Source organism: Narcine bancroftii, chromosome 7, assembly GCF_036971445.1.
Source record: "Narcine bancroftii isolate sNarBan1 chromosome 7, sNarBan1.hap1, whole genome shotgun sequence".
Lineage (NCBI taxonomy): Eukaryota > Metazoa > Chordata > Chondrichthyes > Torpediniformes > Narcinidae > Narcine > Narcine bancroftii.
This window is the reverse complement of record NC_091475.1, coordinates 151,037,478-151,056,391: the sequence shown is the minus strand read 5'-3', so window position 1 is coordinate 151,056,391 and position 18,914 is coordinate 151,037,478. Positions and strand designations below refer to the sequence as shown.

General features: G+C 38.6%; 1 protein-coding gene across 8 annotated transcripts in view; it reads right to left on the bottom strand.

Annotated features, from left to right (window-relative positions):
• Positions 1-18,914, bottom strand: part of slc36a4 (solute carrier family 36 member 4) — a 156,178-nt gene that overhangs the window by 92,288 nt on the left and 44,976 nt on the right. For all 8 annotated transcript variants that reach the window (XR_011342097.1, XM_069890840.1, XM_069890841.1 and 5 more), the window contains 3 exons: positions 17,147-17,383; positions 12,330-12,428; positions 1,322-1,491 (listed from right to left, as the gene is read on the bottom strand). Coding sequence is in view for 7 of the 8 variants with exons in the window: in XM_069890840.1 (XP_069746941.1) it covers positions 1,322-1,491; positions 12,330-12,428; positions 17,147-17,383 (506 nt within the window). In the remaining variant the exon portion in view is untranslated. The remainder of the gene's footprint in view (positions 1-1,321; positions 1,492-12,329; positions 12,429-17,146; positions 17,384-18,914) is intronic.

Below are 18,914 nucleotides of genomic sequence, written 5' to 3'. Positions count from 1 at the left end.
GCATTATTGTTCTCAATTGAAAGATTATAATAATGGATGTTTACCCAAGAAGACATCTGTTCTGATTAAATCAAGAAAGTCATGTGATTAATACACTTGAAAACACAACATTTTAGTTCATCAGTAAGTCATCTGCAAAAACAGAATTGGAGTGACTTCAGATGAGATGGTCTCTTCTGCTGTTTCTCCTCGTCAGAGGAGAGCAGTAATCTATTGTGGCCATTATAATGGTCATTTTGGATTGACCCATGTCTGGGTAAAGGAAGCAGGACCAATCTTTTATTTGGATCATGACCATTCTAACAGTCATTTCATTTAACCCTTGTCTGGGTTCGTGGAAGCATCGCATCATGGAAGTCACAAGTTTTGTAAACCCTATGCAAGGAAGAGGGGAGTTGTGACAAATAATTGGTATGAAGGAGCATTTCTCTGAAAGTATCTTGACAAGAATTTGTTAGTTTTGAGAAGTCTGATAACTCGGTGTCTCATCTATTTCATAATTACTTCTGAACATCAGTTTAAAGAGTCTGAGTTTCAACACAAGATTCCTAAAATTAAACTTTGAATCAACTTTTCAGAATTGTATCCAAGCTGCAATGGTTTGGATAACTAACACACACCCACACTAAAGTTTAGATTTAAGTAAGATATTATATTATTAATAGAAATTATTGTTTTAAGATACCATCGTCTTGGTGAATTTCTATTGCTGCTCGTCTATGACATAACAGAAGGCAGAGGTATTTGGGAAACCAACCCTTTGACAAAAAGAGTCGATACTGAGAGGATTGTAGGCTTAGGTGACTGAAGGGACAAGATTTTGAAATATCTGAACCCAATGAAAATGAGCATGGTAGGGAGATGTACAAGATCCAGTAAATAACAGGATACGTATGTAAACAACCTCAAGTTGTCATGATGTTGAACAAATAGATTCTACTCTCTCCATCAAATGTATATTATGGTCTTCTGTTAAATTGCAAAATTAACAGCATTTGATAGTAACTTTTATTTTAAATTCTGTAATATTTTTTTAATTCAAATGACAAATCTCATTTCTAAAGTGTTCCAAAAAAAAAGCCATCCAACATCACCATCACAGTAGTTGCAGGCCTATCAAATAAAGTAAATTAAATTAGATGTGACTGCAGATAACTAGAATTCATTATGGAAATTTGAAATTGATGAAAGTGCATAGAATAACAACATTTTAATTACAACCAACATTGTAACCAGGGAGCCATCCTTAAATTTTTTAAAAATTGTACTAAGTACAATTTAAAAATAACTTTCTTAAATATAGATTGCAAAAATCACTTACCAAACATCTTGTGGAAGGTTTAATGTAATACTGCCCTGAATAGCATCACCAAAGTGCAGATACCCAAGGGTTGCCAGAGAAATGTATAAAGCTGTGACGATACCCATACCAATGTTTAATGCTTGTGGAAATTGCTTTCTCTGCTTCATTTTATTCTCTAAAGGAAGAACCTGTTCATTAAAAAAAAAAGCAACAGGTAATTACCGATATTTAAGAATAATTATACATTGCTGCTCTCAACAGATTAAAAACTCAAAACAAAAGGAATAAAATCTGGCAAAAATATTATGGATTAAGTAAACACTTAATAGTTTTATTATTTCCTTTTTTCAGTTGTTCAGTGATATGTCATGTATTTCTGTACTGCAAGCATAACTGAGCTCTCAGAACCTGTTCTTTGGATTTCCCCCATTTCGCTCAGATCGATTTATTTTTGAATCTTTACTCCATTCAATCTGCTACAAGCTTGAAACTATTGACTTTATTTCCTTTGCAGCATCAATTTTGAATTTTAAAAAATGTTAAACCTTAGTAAATTTTTCATAACATTCTATCCTGCAAGAAGAGTTAGCGATGCAGAATTTTTGTGTTGCCTGGTGCAACTGAGAGAAGGGGAAATAGATCTCCCACGTCTGCTCAACAACTTCATGGTTTGAACATCTTGACACTGCATTAGGAGTTAAATGTTTCCAACAGAAAACTAAAAAAGTTAATGCCAAGGTTTCCAATCTTTGCTTAAAAATCACCACTTTTTTTCCTGTTATCATCATTTTGAATTCTATTCAACTTGATTGCTTTATGATACATTTGATCATTGCCTCATAAAGTGAAATAAAAGCCAAGATGGTAAGAAAAATTAAAAGATTCAAAACAGAAATCAGCCCTGACAGCAGCATAAAGTAAACTAAAACTTAAAGAGAAACAAAAAATTAGTATATAAGATTGAGAACATAGTACAAGAAGCCAAAAGTGGTAAAACTATTAAGATTATATTTCAAAGAAGATCAGCATTAAGTTGCATGTATTGTAAGTCAAGTGACAAAAGGCCTTAAAAACTACAGATTCAGTAAGATCAAAGGCCTCCAAGGGCTAATTAAAAGATTAACCTAAACTGCAGTGTGTGAATCAGGTCCTGGAAATTCAAAATTACCATAAGGGTGGAGGGTATCAGGAATCCTGAATATATTTGGGAAGGGACCAAACAAGGGGATACAGGATGGCTTCCACATCTGAATACATTTGTGGGGCAACAGCAAGCAAAAAAGAGACTACCAGGGCAGTTCTATTTATGGATCTTTAACAAGAGGTTAAGCCTCGACAAGCGAACCCAGCTCAGCGCGGACAATGGCGACTTCAGGGGTTTCTACGAGGCTCTAAAGGCTGTGTACGGCCCCTCACCCCAAGTCCAAAGCCCGCTGCGCAGCTCAGACGGCAAAGTCCTTCTCAGCGACAAGATCTCCATCCTCAACCGATGGTCAGAACACTTCCAATCTCCTTTCAGTGCCAACCGCTCAGTCCAAGATTCCGCCCTGCTCCAGCTCCCTCAACAGCCCCTAAGACTAGAGCTGGATGAGGTCCTCACCCAGGATGAGACATATAAGGCGATCGAACAACTGAAAAGTGGCAAAGCAGCAGGTATGGATGGAATCCCCCCAGAGGTCTGGAAGGCTGGCGGCAAAACTCTGCATGTCAAACTACATGAGTTTTTCAAGCTTTGTTGGGACCAAGGAAAACTGCCTCAGGACCTTCGTGATGCCACCATCATCACCTTGTACAAAAACAAAGGCGAGAAATCAGACTGCTCAAACTACAGGGGAATCACGCTGCTCTCCATTGCAGGCAAAATCTTCGCTAGGATTCTCCTAAATAGAATAATACCTAGTGTCGCCGAGAATATTCTCCCAGAATCACAGTGCGGCTTTCGCACAAACAGAGGAACTACTGACATGGTCTTTGCCCTCAGACAGCTCCAAGAAAAGTGCAGAGAACAAAACAAAGGACTCTACATCACCTTTGTTGACCTCACCAAAGCCTTCGACACCGTGAGCAGGAAAGGGCTTTGGCAAATACTAGAGCGCATCGGATGCCCCCCAAAGTTCCTCAACATGATTATCCAACTGCACGAAAACCAACAAGGTCGGGTCAGATACAGCAATGAGCTCTCTGAACCCTTCTCCATTAACAATGGCGTGAAGCAAGGCTGTGTTCTCACACCAACCCTCTTTTCAATCTTCTTCAGTATGATGCTGAACCAAGCCATGAAAGACCTCAACAATGAAGACGCTGTTCACATCCGGTACTGCACGGATGGCAGTCTCTTCAATCTGAGGCGCCTGCAAGCTCACACCAAGACACAAGAGCAACTTGTCCGTGAACTACTCTTTGCAGACGATGCCGCTTTAGTTGCCCATTCAGAGCCAGCTCTTCAGCGCTTGACGTCCTGTTTTGCGGAAACTGCCAAAATGTTTGGCCTGGAAGTCAGCCTGAAGAAAACTGAGGTCCTCCATCAGCCAGCTCCCCACCATGACTACCAGCCCCCCCACATCTCCATCGGGCACACAAAACTCAAAACGGTCAACCAGTTTACCTATCTCGGCTGCACCATTTCATCAGATGCAAGGATCGACAACGAGATAGACAACAGACTCGCCAAGGCAAATAGCGCCTTTGGAAGACTACACAAAAGAGTCTGGAAAAACAACCAACTGAAAAACCTCACAAAGATAAGCGTATACAGAGCCGTTGTCATACCCACACTCCTGTTCGGCTCCGAATCATGGGTCCTCTACCGGCATCACCTACGGCTCCTAGAACGCTTCCACCAGCGTTGTCTCCGCTCCATCCTCAACATCCATTGGAGCGCTTTCATCCCTAACGTCGAAGTACTCGAGATGGCAGAGGTCGACAGCATCGAGTCCACGCTGCTGAAGATCCAGCTGCGCTGGGTGGGTCACGTCTCCAGAATGGAGGACCATCGCCTTCCCAAGATCGTGTCATATGGCGAGTTCTCCACTGGCCACCGTGACAGAGGTGCACCAAAGAAAAGGTACAAGGACTGCCTAAAGAAATCTCTTGGTACCTGCCACATTGACCACCGCCAGTGGGCTGATATTGCCTCAAACCGTGCATCTTGGCGCCTCACAGTTTGGCGGGCAGCAACCTCCTTTGAAGAAGATCGCAGAGCCCACCTCACTGTCAAAAGGCAAAGGAGGAAAAACCCAACACCCAACCCCAACCAACCAATTTTCCCCTGCAACCGCTGCAACCGTGTCTGCCTGTCCCGCATAGGACTTGTCAGCCACAAACGAGCCTGCAGCTGACGTGGACGTTTACCCCCTCCATAAATCTTCGTCCACGAAGCCAAGCCAAAGAAAGAAAGAAGAAAGGTAAGCTGTGTGGAGTTGGAGCACTACAAGTTTAGAGGCCACGGAGAGTTCTGATGTAATAAGATCTGCAACTTTCTATTTGTTATGGTCATGAGGAAGGTGTAGAAGTGCCAGAAGACTGGCATTTGTCTTCTGCATAAGGTAAAGTGTTCCAGATGACAATGGGCATTTTCTGCACGTCTGAATACCCTCAGGCAAAGGTAAACACCTGATAAAAATGAAAGTTTACTGGGGTATGAGGGAAAGTGGAATTGAGGTTACAATCACATCAGCCATAACCTTATTAGATTTTAGTACTTGGTTCATACAAATTTTCACAACCTTTGGATTTTCTTAAATATTTCATAACCAATAAAACAATCAATTTGCACAATGAAGTCACACAAACACCAAATGTGATAGACTAATGTATTGCAAAAGCTAATTATCCAGGACCCACCCACGATGAATCTTCTTAAAATAACCAATGATCATGTACAGTAAAACCTCATTAGAACGCAGTAGATGGGGTCCAAGATTTCATGCCGCGTTACAGCCAAGTCGCAGAACAGATGTATCTATGTCAGAGTGCCCATGAATAATTAAACCCAAATATTACCAGTTTTCAAAGGATCCGCTATCTACAACTAACAATTTCATTGAAAAAAAGCAAGCAAATTTTTAAAATATTGGTATTCTATATTTTCATCAACTTATTTGCAAGTTTGGGGTCCACAGACACCCGCGCTATAATCGATTCTGCAGATTAACGAATCACGTTCTAACAAGGTTTCACTGTATTATCTCTCCTCTAAATAAACCATATGTTAATGCCTCATCCACAAAATAAATGACACAACAGAGCACACCAGCAGAAACAAGGGTTAAAATTCGGAGCAACCTTGTACTCAACTCTCTGCAGAGATTTCATCCCAGTACTTATTTTGCCATGTTTATCCAAAGTAACAGCATCCTGACTCTATTCCATACAGAAAGCAAAATAAGCACGTTTTAAAAACATTTTGCCTTGATCAACAGGTGTTCTGTACAACCCTGCAAGATTTCATAACTTGTACTTAAAAAAGGCCCTTTAGACTAAGCATCTTAACTGAAATCTCTGGTTCAACTATGCTGTTATATTAATGGATAACATTAGAAATCTCAATATTTTAAGCAAAAGACTTATTCCCAATCACCTAGCCAAGTTCAAAAATATACAAGCATACTACCAATTTGATATTTTTAAATTAAATAACAAAAGAATTCAGATGGTGTTTACACTAATATTATTTTACCTTGAGGCTCTCAGTGAGTCATTCAAGCATATTGCATTGCCATGACAGCAAATGCAGACTTTCCTGTCTAACTAAAATAACTTAATCCTCATCTTTAAAAATGGAGGGACACATTACAAGGTCAAGACCTAATCCTCTGCCTACCAAAAAATAATCTTCGTCCCAGGAGGTGCAGTGTGCCCAATCTCAGCACCAACATTTCAGCAACAAGTTCACTTGAGCCAAGTACAGTAAATGGTTCCATGGCTTAAGGATTAGCTGTGTGACAGACTCAAAGTTATGATTATTTACCTTAGAGGAAAGATGAAGGGGAAGTGACGAGGGAGTTTCTTATCATAAGAGGCTTAATTACATCAAATTCAGAGGAACTGTTCATTGTGAGCAAATAATTCACAAGACAATATAAAATTATGGTGATTAGTACCAGGGTCAGAAGCACAAGGGATTTGTTCTATCAAGTGAAATATGTTAGAAATTTAGAATATGCCATGATACAGTGATGGATGAAGCTTCACTGGTAGCCTTCAAAGGGTAATGGGATAAACAATCGAGAGATAATCAGCTGTCAAGTGCAACTTACTTAATAGTGCTTTCAATGAGTTACCATCCACTAAGATGGAAAACTATGTGGATCCCTGGTAACAGACAATGTTGGAAGTAGCAAAGATTTATGAAATATCTACAAGTACATGCTGAAATTTTACTTGCTACTTAACTCCATTCCATTCAAACCGTATTTTAAAATATTCAAGAATTTTCTTTCATTATGCATTCCTTGGCTCCACACAAGTTAACCTGAAAATGGACAATATTTCAAGCATTTTCTTTCATTATGCTTTCCTTGGCTCCACATAAGTTAACCTGAAAGTGGACAATATTTCAAGCACATTCTAATTTCATTCCTTGTTTGCATCTAACACAAAAAAACACAAGAAAATATGAGCATATCAGATCCTTACAACAAAAGGATGCAAATATATTTAGCAGTAAGTTAAACAAGAATATTTGAAGATGCTGTGACTGTAGACACAAATATGCTTGAGAAACTCAGCAAGTTACACAGTGCCCTTTATGTAGCAAAGATAAAGTTACATAACCAACATTTTGGACCTGAACCTTAAAATAAGTTATGAGCAAATTGTAGGCAGGCACCTGAAGAAAATGGTGGGAGGAGGGGCAGAGGATGGAACACAGGCCAATAGGCATGAGATCATCTTCCGGCTATCCTCCCATAGGACGATGATGGTTCCTTTCAGCCAGTTTGTGGGGTTTAATAGGTGGATACCCCACTCCTCAGAAAGAAACAGTGTGTCCATGAATGGATTTTAGGAGAGTAGGAGTTGCACAGGTCCAGACCCACAGGTCTCAACACCCCACAGATCCAGCAGCGTGGTGAGGTCCCAGACAGCTGGGGGAAGTTCTGTTCCCAGACCAGACTTCAATGCAAGGGATGCCCTTTCCGCACTTCACGGTTCGTATTTGCTAGGTGGCCATTGACCCTACAAGTGGGTTGGTCCGCACTGTGACAGGCTTTGTTTATCGTCCTGGGGTGTCCAGCCACCCTCTGCACCTGGCAAGTCTAGTGGGGGAGCTGGTTTAGTTCCTGACCACCCAGCCATGCAACAGGCAGTACTGGATTACGTGGTACCAGCAACACTTAAACAAGTAACCTGACACAGCAAGAGGTCACAGGGGCATATGGGTGGGAGAGCAAAAGAGGTCTATGGTTGGTCTTGGCCTGCCAGCGAATGAGGTCAAGGACATGTTGGTGCACAAGTGGGGCACAAAATTGAAATAGAAGCAAAATGGATTTCAAATCATACCACAAGCAGCTCTGAATGAGTACAGCCAAATACTGAAAATCTGTGCTGATCAAGTTGCCAATGTACTCACAGCTATCTTCAACATCTCACTCCAGCAGGGCATTATACCCACCTGTTTCAAACAAGGCTCAAACATACGTGCCTAAATAACCACTAAGCAGTAGCACGAACATCCAGAGGACTTTGAGGGGAAGATGCTGAAGCACATCAGCTCCAGTCTGAGTGACAACAAGGATTCCAATGTGCCTACCACAGCAACAGGTCTACGACAGATGCCACCTCACTGGCTCTAGACAAGGCCCTGGAACTCCTGGCACATAATGATGTATACACAAGGATGTTCTTTATTGACTACAATTCAGCATTCAACACCATCATCCCCTAAAAACAGATTAGCAAACTCCAAAACTGGGCCTCAATTCCTGACTGTGTAATTGGATTCTGGAGTTCAGAATCAGAATTTATTGCCATGAACAAGTCATGAAATTCAATGTTTTGCTTGCAAACATTACTATAAATAAAAAAAAAATAGAAGTGAACAAAAAGCAAGGCAATGTTTTTGGTTCAATTATTATTCAGGAATCTGATGGCAGTGGAGAAGAAGATATCCTTGTGTCGTTGAGTGCTCGTCTTTACCTTTTCCCCCCAATGATAGCAGAGTGAAGAAGGTGGTGAGCATCTTTGAAGATAGAGGCTGCTTTTTTAAGACACCGCCTCATGTAGATGTCCTTGATGGAGTGAAGTCTAGTGCCTGAGATATTGCAGGCCGACTTAACAGCACTCTGGAGTTTATTCTTGTTCTGAGTGTTAGCACCTCCGTACCAGGCAGTTATGCAACCAGCCAGACTGGTCTTCACAGTTCCTGTAGAAGTTTGAGAGCTATCACTAACGTACTGAATCTCCTCAAAACCTCACAAAGTATAGCTGCTGGCGAGCCTTCTTTCTAATTGCATCAATATGGAGGCTTTGTGATTTTCTCACCTCTCGATCACAATAAGGGAGGAGTGGGAAGAGCATCTCCTCCACAATTCCATCAGTACCGGAGCACAATAGGGTTGAGTTCTTAACTGACTGGTCTATTTGCTTTACACCTATGACTGTGTGACTCAGTACAACAATAACACCATCTATAAATGTGCTAACAGTACCAAGGTAGTGGATTGTATAAAAAGGGGTGATGAGTCAGCATACAGGAGAGACATGGAACACTTGGCTGAATGGTGTACTAACAAGCTCACAGTCAATATCACTAAAATCAAAGAGCTGATTGTGGACATCAGGAAGGAAAAAACCAGAAGTGTATGATCCAGTGATCAATGGAGAAAATCAGAGATGCAGAGGGTGAGAAAATTTAAATTTCTGGGAGCCACCATCTCAGAGGACCTTTCCTGGATCCAACACACAAGTGTCCTTGTGAAGAAACCATGTCAGCATCTGTACTACCTTAGGATTTCACAAAAGTTTGGTATGACATCAAAAACCTTGACAAACCTCCACAGAAATGCAGTGGAAAGAGTGCTGAACAGCTGCATCATAGCCTAACATGGGGCCACCAATACTTCTAAGCGGAAAGTCCTGCAAGAGGAAGTAAACACAGCCCAGTACATCACAGGCAAAACTCTTCTCACCATAGAGAAAATCTACACAGAACCCTGCTGTCAAAGAGCAGCAACATTCATCATTATCCACACCATCCAGGACATACTCTGTTCTTGCTGCTACCATCAGCAAAGAAGCACAGGTGACTCATACCACCAGGTTCAGGAACCGTTGCAGCCCCTCCACCATCAGACTCAGAGAATCATTTAAGGACTCTTACTTTGCACGTTATTTATTATTGAATAAATATTTATTTTCAGTATTGCAGTTTGTTTAAATTTCTCTCTTTTCCATTCTCATCTTTTCTGGAGTACAGTTCTTTGCACCACTGATAAGTAGAAATTCTGCCTGGTGGCCTGCAGGAAAAAGAATCTCAAGGTTGTAGATGACATAATGTATGCACATCGACAATAAATCTGAACTTTGTGCTTTGAAATTGAAAATAATTTTGTTTTAATTGCCTAATATCAGTCACTAATAACAAAAAGTTGAATCACATTTGGCAAGAGCTACTTTCATATTAGTGCGGTATTATACTCCTTAGTAATTTATTAGAAAGGGCACCACCATCTCAGTCTCAAGATTCAAATAATGATAGTGGGAATACCTCCCAATTTACGTGAATGTAACCACAGAACTCGATTCAAATCCAAAACTTGCCATCAACTCAAATCACCTTTGTATTTCAAAAGCAAGATATAAACTCAAGGACAAACCACGAGCAGCTAGAGGGATTGAGCAAGTCAGCAGCATCTATGATCCGTCTTGATAAATGGTCCTAATGCAAAATATTTACTTATCATTTGTGACATGGATGCAGCTTGACCAGTTGAGTTTCACTGGTTTCCCGTTTTCTCAACATGCCAGCATCTATAGCTTTGATATATATGAAATTCGGAGTCTGCTTTGGCTTTACTAACTTAATTTCAAAGCAGCAAATAATATATCATGGTGGATGGGGGTGGGGGATTGGTATAATGGAAAGTAGAAAAGCTGTGAAACACATACTTGCAAATCACAAGTTAACCAGAAATACAGCACAATTCCAATTATCTGAAATGGTCAGAACTGAGCCCATTTCGGATAAACAGTTTTTTTTTCAGAGAACTAGTCATTTTTTAAAAAACAGCCCAGTAGCAACAGCAAATCACTTGTAATCGTTTTAAAGCATTAAAATAATGTTTAATTCTCACCAAAAAAAAAAATGCTGACCATACCAATCACTGACACTTGCTAAGAGCCTGAGGTGCTCACTGCTGCCGCTGCTGGGAGTCCGAGGTGCCCAGTCAGTCGGCTCTGAAAATCTTTTGGATAATTGAGGATTTCGGAGAATCTGATTTCAGAAAAATCAATCAGAGTTGTACTGTATATACTTTCACTTCCTCATTAAAGAAAATGGTTCAGAATTCTCGTACTACAATTGCAGATCAATCAAGTTTCATGCATCCCAATATGCATGCAGACTTTTCAACAGTAGTTCTCAAACAGTCAAGCAGAAACATGAACCCAGATTTGTTTTTGCACACTCAAGGGTCAATGAGGCTAATTAGAACAGTGCACTGCTGCCTCAGAGAATAAATTAATTCAGCATGTTCAGAGAACCAAACTTGGACTTTTAAAATTTGTTTTTCTAGCACTACATCATTTGGTAAATTCACCTAGAAAAATCCACATGGAAGTATCTTCTTCCACACAATTACTCCGAAATTGCTAGAAACAGAGCAGGTCACTTATAATAATATTTTTCAAGGCCTACAGAAAAAAAATCCTACAACAGAAAGAGCTTATTACTAGTTAAAGGTTTTGGAAAAGTAAATACTACAATTTAAAACAAGTAATTTACTAAATGATTTATGTGTACATGGAGGTGAGGGGGTTGGAGGATTATTGGCAGAGAGCAGGAGGTTTGAGCTAGTGGAGCTGTTCTAGTGAACCAGTGCGGACTCGAAAGGCCAACATGGCCTGTTTCCGCTCCATAAATGGTTATATGGTAACTCTGTTATAGCCCTAAGGCTGTAGCTCGAATCCACAGAAGAAAGGCGCACACACCAGTAGAGTGTATTCAACACTGAGTTTATTCAGTTGCAGCTCTGCCTTTTACAGTCAACTTGAGTGAACTGGCTGCCGATTGGTTACCTCAGATACCCAGGCCCACATTGGGCCCCCTGAGATCCACTAGCAGTGATTGGCCAGTTTCACCACTCTGTCGGCAGTCTATGGAAATGGGAGTTTCAGCCCGCATGATGCTTTGCCAGTCGCCAAGGTCGATGACCATTTCCTGTGTTGACCCAAGGCACGAGACGCTACAATAGCGCAATTGAAGGTGTTCCCAAATCCTTCAAAATAAACATCTGAAATCATTGATTTTGTGCAGAAATCCCCTAGGAAATCAAATAAATATAAAGATTGCTCACTTCTGGATTAGGATGCATATAACATTGCTCCTGTTAAATCAGAACCTTAATTTTGGGAACAGTTTAAAATTAAAAGACCAACAAAGCAGCACATATCATTTTCAATGGCTGCATTGAAATAACAGGTTCACAGCACATCATCATAATTTAAAGATGAAATTGTTCAGAGTATGATGTATGAATGCTAGCTAACGGTGGAGTCAACATCTAAAAAATAAGTTGAACATTAATTGTTACCAGTAATGCGCACATTTCTTACACCTTTAATTATACTTGAATTTAGTAGCTTAAAAAAAATCATAAGTCACAGAGGGATTTCCTTCTCCAGGGCATCTGGCAAACCAAACCGGTACAGTAGTATGCTAACTATCCTTCTCTTGTCTAAAATCTTATTACAATTTAACTCAGTTGGCCAAGTTTAAATTCTTATTATATCATTGTCGGGTTAAAATTAGAAAGCCACTGTATGCACTAAACAGTGTTACCCAGATAAAGAATAGGGTAGTACCTACCAGCCCAATTCCTTCAAAAGCAAATATTGCAGACCCAAAGAACAGTGGATATTTTTTCCAGCTGGCAATCAGAGGAAGCTTCCTTGGATGAGGTATATCCTACATGAAAAGAATAAAATAAATAGAATGAAATATGTTATTTTAAACTCAGGATTATATCACATAAAACAGCAGGAATGTTGATTCTCTAAACCAAAAGTTTTTGAGAGGCAATTGGAGGGCTCAATTTCCCCCCCCCCCCCCCCAAAAAGAGCCATGTGCAGGTATCAAGCTGTAAAAACCACAGACGCCTATTTAAAAAAAAATAATTGTATGCACCACATCATCTTTCATTATGCAGCTACGAAAGTGAAATCTCAAAATATCAACATGGTAAAAGCATTGATCAGGGTTCGATTAAATGAGTGCAAACATGGGCAAAGGACAAATGGTTTGACTGAAATAAAATTGGCACAAAGCCAATCAAGAAAATGATCAAGACAATCTAAAAAAAAGCAGGTTGACCGAATTTGCAAATTCAAATCCAAACACCTATAAAGTGAAGTAAATCATGAAAATCTGTAGATACTGTGGTATAAAAACACACACAATGACACCATAATTTCCCCCTTCCCCCACCCCAACACACTTTTGCCTGGACACCTGCCTTAATGAAGGGCTCAAGCCTGAAACAGCAGTTATATATTTTTACCATTGCTATATAGAGTTTGACCAGCTGAGTTTCTCCAACATTGTGTGTTTTTACCTACAAAGTGAAATTCTTCTCTCAACCTTAGAACCTCTAACAAGAAGTAAATTTGATTTATGCTATTGGTGTGGAGTTTAAAAGAGCAGCTGGCTTTTAAAAACAAAGTCACAAGACATAGGAGCACAAGTAGGCCAAATAGTCAGACAAGCCTGTTGCCCATTCAGTAAGATGGTTGTTGATCTGTTGTGGACTCACCTGTTTCCAAGCTACTCAACGTCTCCTTACAAGATACTCCCCTCATCTTCAGAATCAAACTGATGGACCTTCTCTGCATCACCTCAAAAGCCAGTACATCTTTTCTGATAGAGACCAGGATTACACAAAATACTCTGGGTTCAGCCTTACCAGTACCCTGTACAGTTCCAACACCACTTCCCTGCTTTTATATTCAATCTCTCCAGCAATAGAGGATATTCCATGTCCCTCACATTCCATTTGCCCTCTTGATTACTTGCTGCAATAGCAAACATTTTCTGATTTATGCACAAGAACTCCCACATCTCTCTGCATTACTTTACACACTAACATTTTTCATTCTTTAAATAATTGTCTGATTTGCTGGTTTCCATCCAAGGTTGATAACTTCATATTCATCAGAATTACACTCCACATCCCAGATCCTCACTCACAATAAAAATCAAGCACCATTTATATCGCTGTCAAATGCATTGGTCTGATGAGCGTTAATTGTCATGCATAATTTTTGCCCCACTCCCCAGCCCACAAATAAATTTGTTACTAGTCAAGGATACTTTTATAGTAACCTAATATAAATAGCTCCATCTTTTGGAGTACTTTTATAATATTCTACTCTGCCAGTTATACAAATACACAAATGTATTTTGGTGTTCATTTGAGTATATGATTTGCATTCTGATTTTAAAGAAAGGAAAAACATTTACATGGCTGCAAAACATTACTTGCTTCCCTGTGCACTAGTTAGAGCAACCTCTTTAATGAAATTTAACTTAAAACACCACCCTTGTAGACCAGTAAAGAATCAGTATTGGAATTGGTGGCAGAAATGTCATTTTCTCAGCAATATAAATTAGTTTATACAAAGCACAGTACAATGTTCAACCACTGAGCATTTCACTCTGTAGTTTGCCACACTAGAGCAGGGACGATTAGTGCATAATTTGAACATTTGCTCGTATATTTTTTTTAATATATTTCTCGCTCTTTATATTTTAATATATTTCTAAATATATTTTAAAATACATTTAAGAGTGTGTGTGGTATATTTCATCCTGATCAACATAAAATTTGAGCGGGGAAACAGTTGCACCAACGTCAATGCAATCAAAGGCATGCTGTTTGGTGACTGAAACATACTTGTCCCCACTAATCATGTTGATTGCTCAAATTGTAGAGATGCAAGGAAATACACAGGACCACACACTGATGATTATTGGCTTTCATTAAAAGGCAATAAATGAATGAGCAGTGTAGATGGCAGGACCACAACAATGTAGGACTCCAAGCTTATCCAATCGAATTGACTAAAGATAATCAGGATACATGTTTAGTACTACTGCAAAATCAGATGCTAAGCAAGTCCCAGGGACATCTTTATTACATGAAGAATTTTAGCATTTCAAAAGGGAACAACATCTAGAGGCCTAATTGTACTCATCACATAAAACAAAAGTGAAAATGCAATCATGAAATAAAACAGTAAAACAACAAAGCCCAACATGATACTTACTATCAATCAGATATCAAAATTAACGAAGCAGGGAGCTGATATTATTACATTGGAATAATAGCTTTTATCCTCTCCAGAGGCTGTAAGATTGATAAACCGTTTCCTCCATCTGGTGTGGGGAAACCAATACACTAAGCACAAAGCCCTCCAAAAGGTAGTGGACACCGGCCAGGACATAACAGGCAAAACCCTCCCCACCATTGAGAACATCTAAAGGGAACATTGTCTTTGGAGAGCAGCAGCAATCATCAAGAATCCACACCACCTAGCAGACACTCGGTCTCACTGCTACTGTCAGGAAAGAGGTATAGGTGCCACAAGGCTCACACGACTAGGTTCAGGACCAGCTGCTACACCTCCACCACCAGACTTTTTAACAATAAATTTAATCAGAGACTCGTTTAAGGACTTTGGGGTTTTTTTCTCTTTATTTGTTTACATGTTTGTTGTGTACTATAAATAAGTGGTAATTCTGCCTTGCCCACAGGAAAAAAATAATCTACTCAGTGTTGTATTTGATGTCATGTATGCACTCTGACAATAAATCTATTATATGTACATGTATTATGTTTGCATGTATCGTGGACCGGAGAAACTCTATTTCATGGGTTGCATGCGTAGTTAAATGATGATAAACAAATGTTTAAAGCTTTTTCCTCCATGTCAATGAGTGATAACAAGATTGATAAACTCATCTAATTCTGCTGCTTTCAGTACCTATTCTATTTCTTAATGTTCCTGCATGACTGACAGCAAACTCCAATCAGTAGTTGAACCAAAAGGTTGAAGTTCCTGGCTGGTATTTGCATACATTACCTTTCAAAGAGGGGCTATCAAATATGAATGAATTAAAATCAAAATACAAGAAACCAAAATATACCATCTGTTCCATCAATTTTAAACTATTACAAAAAATATTAGAACTTGTTCTATACAGGCTAGTATTAAAATTATATTCAATTGTTTTGCAATTGAACATCAGCAGTCATTGCAGAACTGTAAAGGAATGTGTATGGCCACGCAAAGTGATCGTAGTGAAGCCAAAACAGATCCCACTCTGCAAAAAAAAAAACCCTATTGGTAGAAATTAAGGAGGAGCTTCATTTTCTTAACTTTACTGGCCAGCAATTAAAATGGTTACAAAAAGCAAATCCTGATTTTAATCTGAGCATTTGCAATTTTAAAATGCATCAACCTTCAGTGAATCTAAAACAGTTCTGAAACTAAGACCACTGAAAGAAAGGGAAAGACCAAATCAAACTCCAAATAACTCCCGCCCCCCGCCCCCAAACCACCACCACAGTTATCACATATTCCCAATACTTTTTATCCATTACCTAGTTTGCTATGCAAACAGATCACTCAATTGCTTAGAAAATACTGTGCTCTTTAATGACCTTTTCTCCCCCCAACTAAAAATACACAACTGTAGAGGGAATAGTCAAATTGCAAACAAAAGACTAATTACATTGTTTTGCATGATGGCAAGCACACACACTTAAAATAAAATTATCTGCCTACTTAAGCAGACTTGCACCTGAAAGCAACATGAAACCAAAATCAGCATGCAACAAATTTTCATGGAATTCATTTACGCACATGCAAGGCATAATACACTAAGTGCAACACATTCTCCAGAATAGTACAAGGGAATAGTCTCCAAGACCATTACACAAGTTATATATTCCTTTGAGTCACAGAGCTACTCAGCATGGAAACTGGCACTTCAACCTAAATTGTCCATACCAATCAAATTTCTACCTGCGCTGGTTTCATTTGCCTTGTAATTGTCCCCATTTCTTCATCTTCCTTTGGCAGCTTTTTCCATAGCTCCAGCACCCTCTGTATGAAAAGGTTGCTGCTCAGGCCCCTTTTAAATCCTTCGTTGACCTTAAAATCTATGCTCTCTAGTTTTAGGTTAAGTATAATTGAAAGGGAGAGAAAAAAAAATTATACGAGAGATATAAAGAGTAGCATAAACCTTTAAAATTAGACCAGCTGCCCAGCAGTAATATTACAGAGCACTGCTTAAGAATCATAGAAATTTGAAACACAATCCGAGAGGAAAATGAAAAATTCAACTTGGGAGATTTTGGTGGAGATTTATTACCCAAAGCAGGTAACAAAATAGAGATTTTCTATTATCTAAATTCGATGGCAACAGATGATTCTGATCCTACATACAGTTTCTCAGGTATCAAAAGCCTCTAATTATTAGTTTTTTTTTTAAATGGAGGGAGTAAGTTTATCGGTTTGAAGGCTACAATCCACAAATCTTTTGCAAGTAACTAAGTTAAAAAGACAAAGGCTAAAAACCTGTAGAAAGAATTATGAACACATTTTTCTGTACATTAAACTTACCCTAATAATATACTGATAGATGATTATTAGACTGGCAGCCATTGAAAGATTTGCCAAGAAAGAAAATACTGCAAGGTACTTCAGATCACGAATAAACACAAAGCAGATAAAAAAAGGAAGCAAGCTCAGCATGTAAATCCTTGCATCGACATTCCAGTCTTCACTGTGGGACTGCAGATTTTTGGTGATGTTTAGGTCATTGTAACTTGAATGATTCCTCAGGAAGCCTTCGACTAGCTGTGGAAAACAAGCAACAGAACTATTACTCTCACACATCAGGTCTGCTGTGGATACCAACACCATCAGAAACAACAGATAGATAATTCCTAAACTAAAACAAAACCCAACAATGAAACAAAAACATAAGGATTTAAAGTGGAAATGAGAGGTGAAACAGTCAAAATGTTGACAATAATAAAATTGATTGCAGCAACTTGAAATGTACTGTGAATGTTAACAAAAAGGGTTAATTGGTGTGCAATAATTAAAAAAAAATCAATACCCTGTAAGCTTAATGAAAGGATTACTTTTTTCCATTTTCCAATGTTCCCAAAAATAGAGACTTTGTGTAAGCATGAAACAACTTGGATCTCCAAATTTATGATTAATTTGACAATTATGACAGTCTAAAATAACCAGGACAAATAAAAACTTTCGTCCAAATACAAAAAAAAACAAATTTTGCTTTCTCAGATGTTTTATGGTTTAATGAAATTTCACATTTGAAGCTACTTCAAATTATCCTAGCACCAGAGAGAGCTGTTTACAGGTTTGAAAAGCTGATATTATGATTTTGGCTTTTATCTTTTATCTCAAGTACTTTAGCACAATTAGGCCTACATACTTTATTAAACTGATAGTGTCATGTATTTTATCCATTCAGAAGAAATAACAATGACAACCAAAATAATGTGTCATCTTCAAACCAAGGGATCAATGAATGAGTAAAGAAAATTTTGTACCAATCTGCTGTTGTCATTCTGCCCTCATTTTTACATGCTTTATTTATTGCAGAATGCCAAGGAGAAAAGTATGGGAAAGTAACATAGTGAAAGTCCTCTGCATTAAAAGATGTATCAAAAACAATGATATATGACAGTACTACTGTCGTTAAGGATGAAATAGATGATGAAAGTACAGACTGTTTTATCTTTCCAAGTCTACAACAGGATTTAGAATGGGCAAAATTGTGAGAAGCAGGACACAAAAACTGCAAGGTTTATTTTAAATAGCAATGCATGTGGAATAAAATATTTCAGTAATTATAAAAATGTGAACATGCACCTTTTTAAACATCCACGAATAACAGCATTCGTGATTGAATTTCTATGCCAAGTCTAAGGGATTTCTGAATAAACATCAAAAATTAGTGTGGCGCAGAAAACTGCTGAAGCTAATCAACAAGAGACTTCAAGATACAAGCTTAAATAATTTCCATACTTATAGTTCATTCACCATTTGTCCAAAATACTCTCACTTAAACATTCACTAGTTTCTAATACCTGAAGTTAAATGTGATGCTTTCATCAATCAATATACTTGAAGAGATAATAAAACTATTCAAAATTATCCTTGGATTTATTGTGGTAAATTTCTCTGTCCAGTGATGATTTACTAAGGCTTCTAAATCTGGCTAACTATATACTTGCATTTTCAGAAAACATCAATAGAGTTTGTCCTTTGCTGCTTTTCTCCCGTACCTAATTGCATGAAGAAAACTGATGTTTTGGCAATTAAATTCTGACCTCCAATAGCCAATAACAAACTG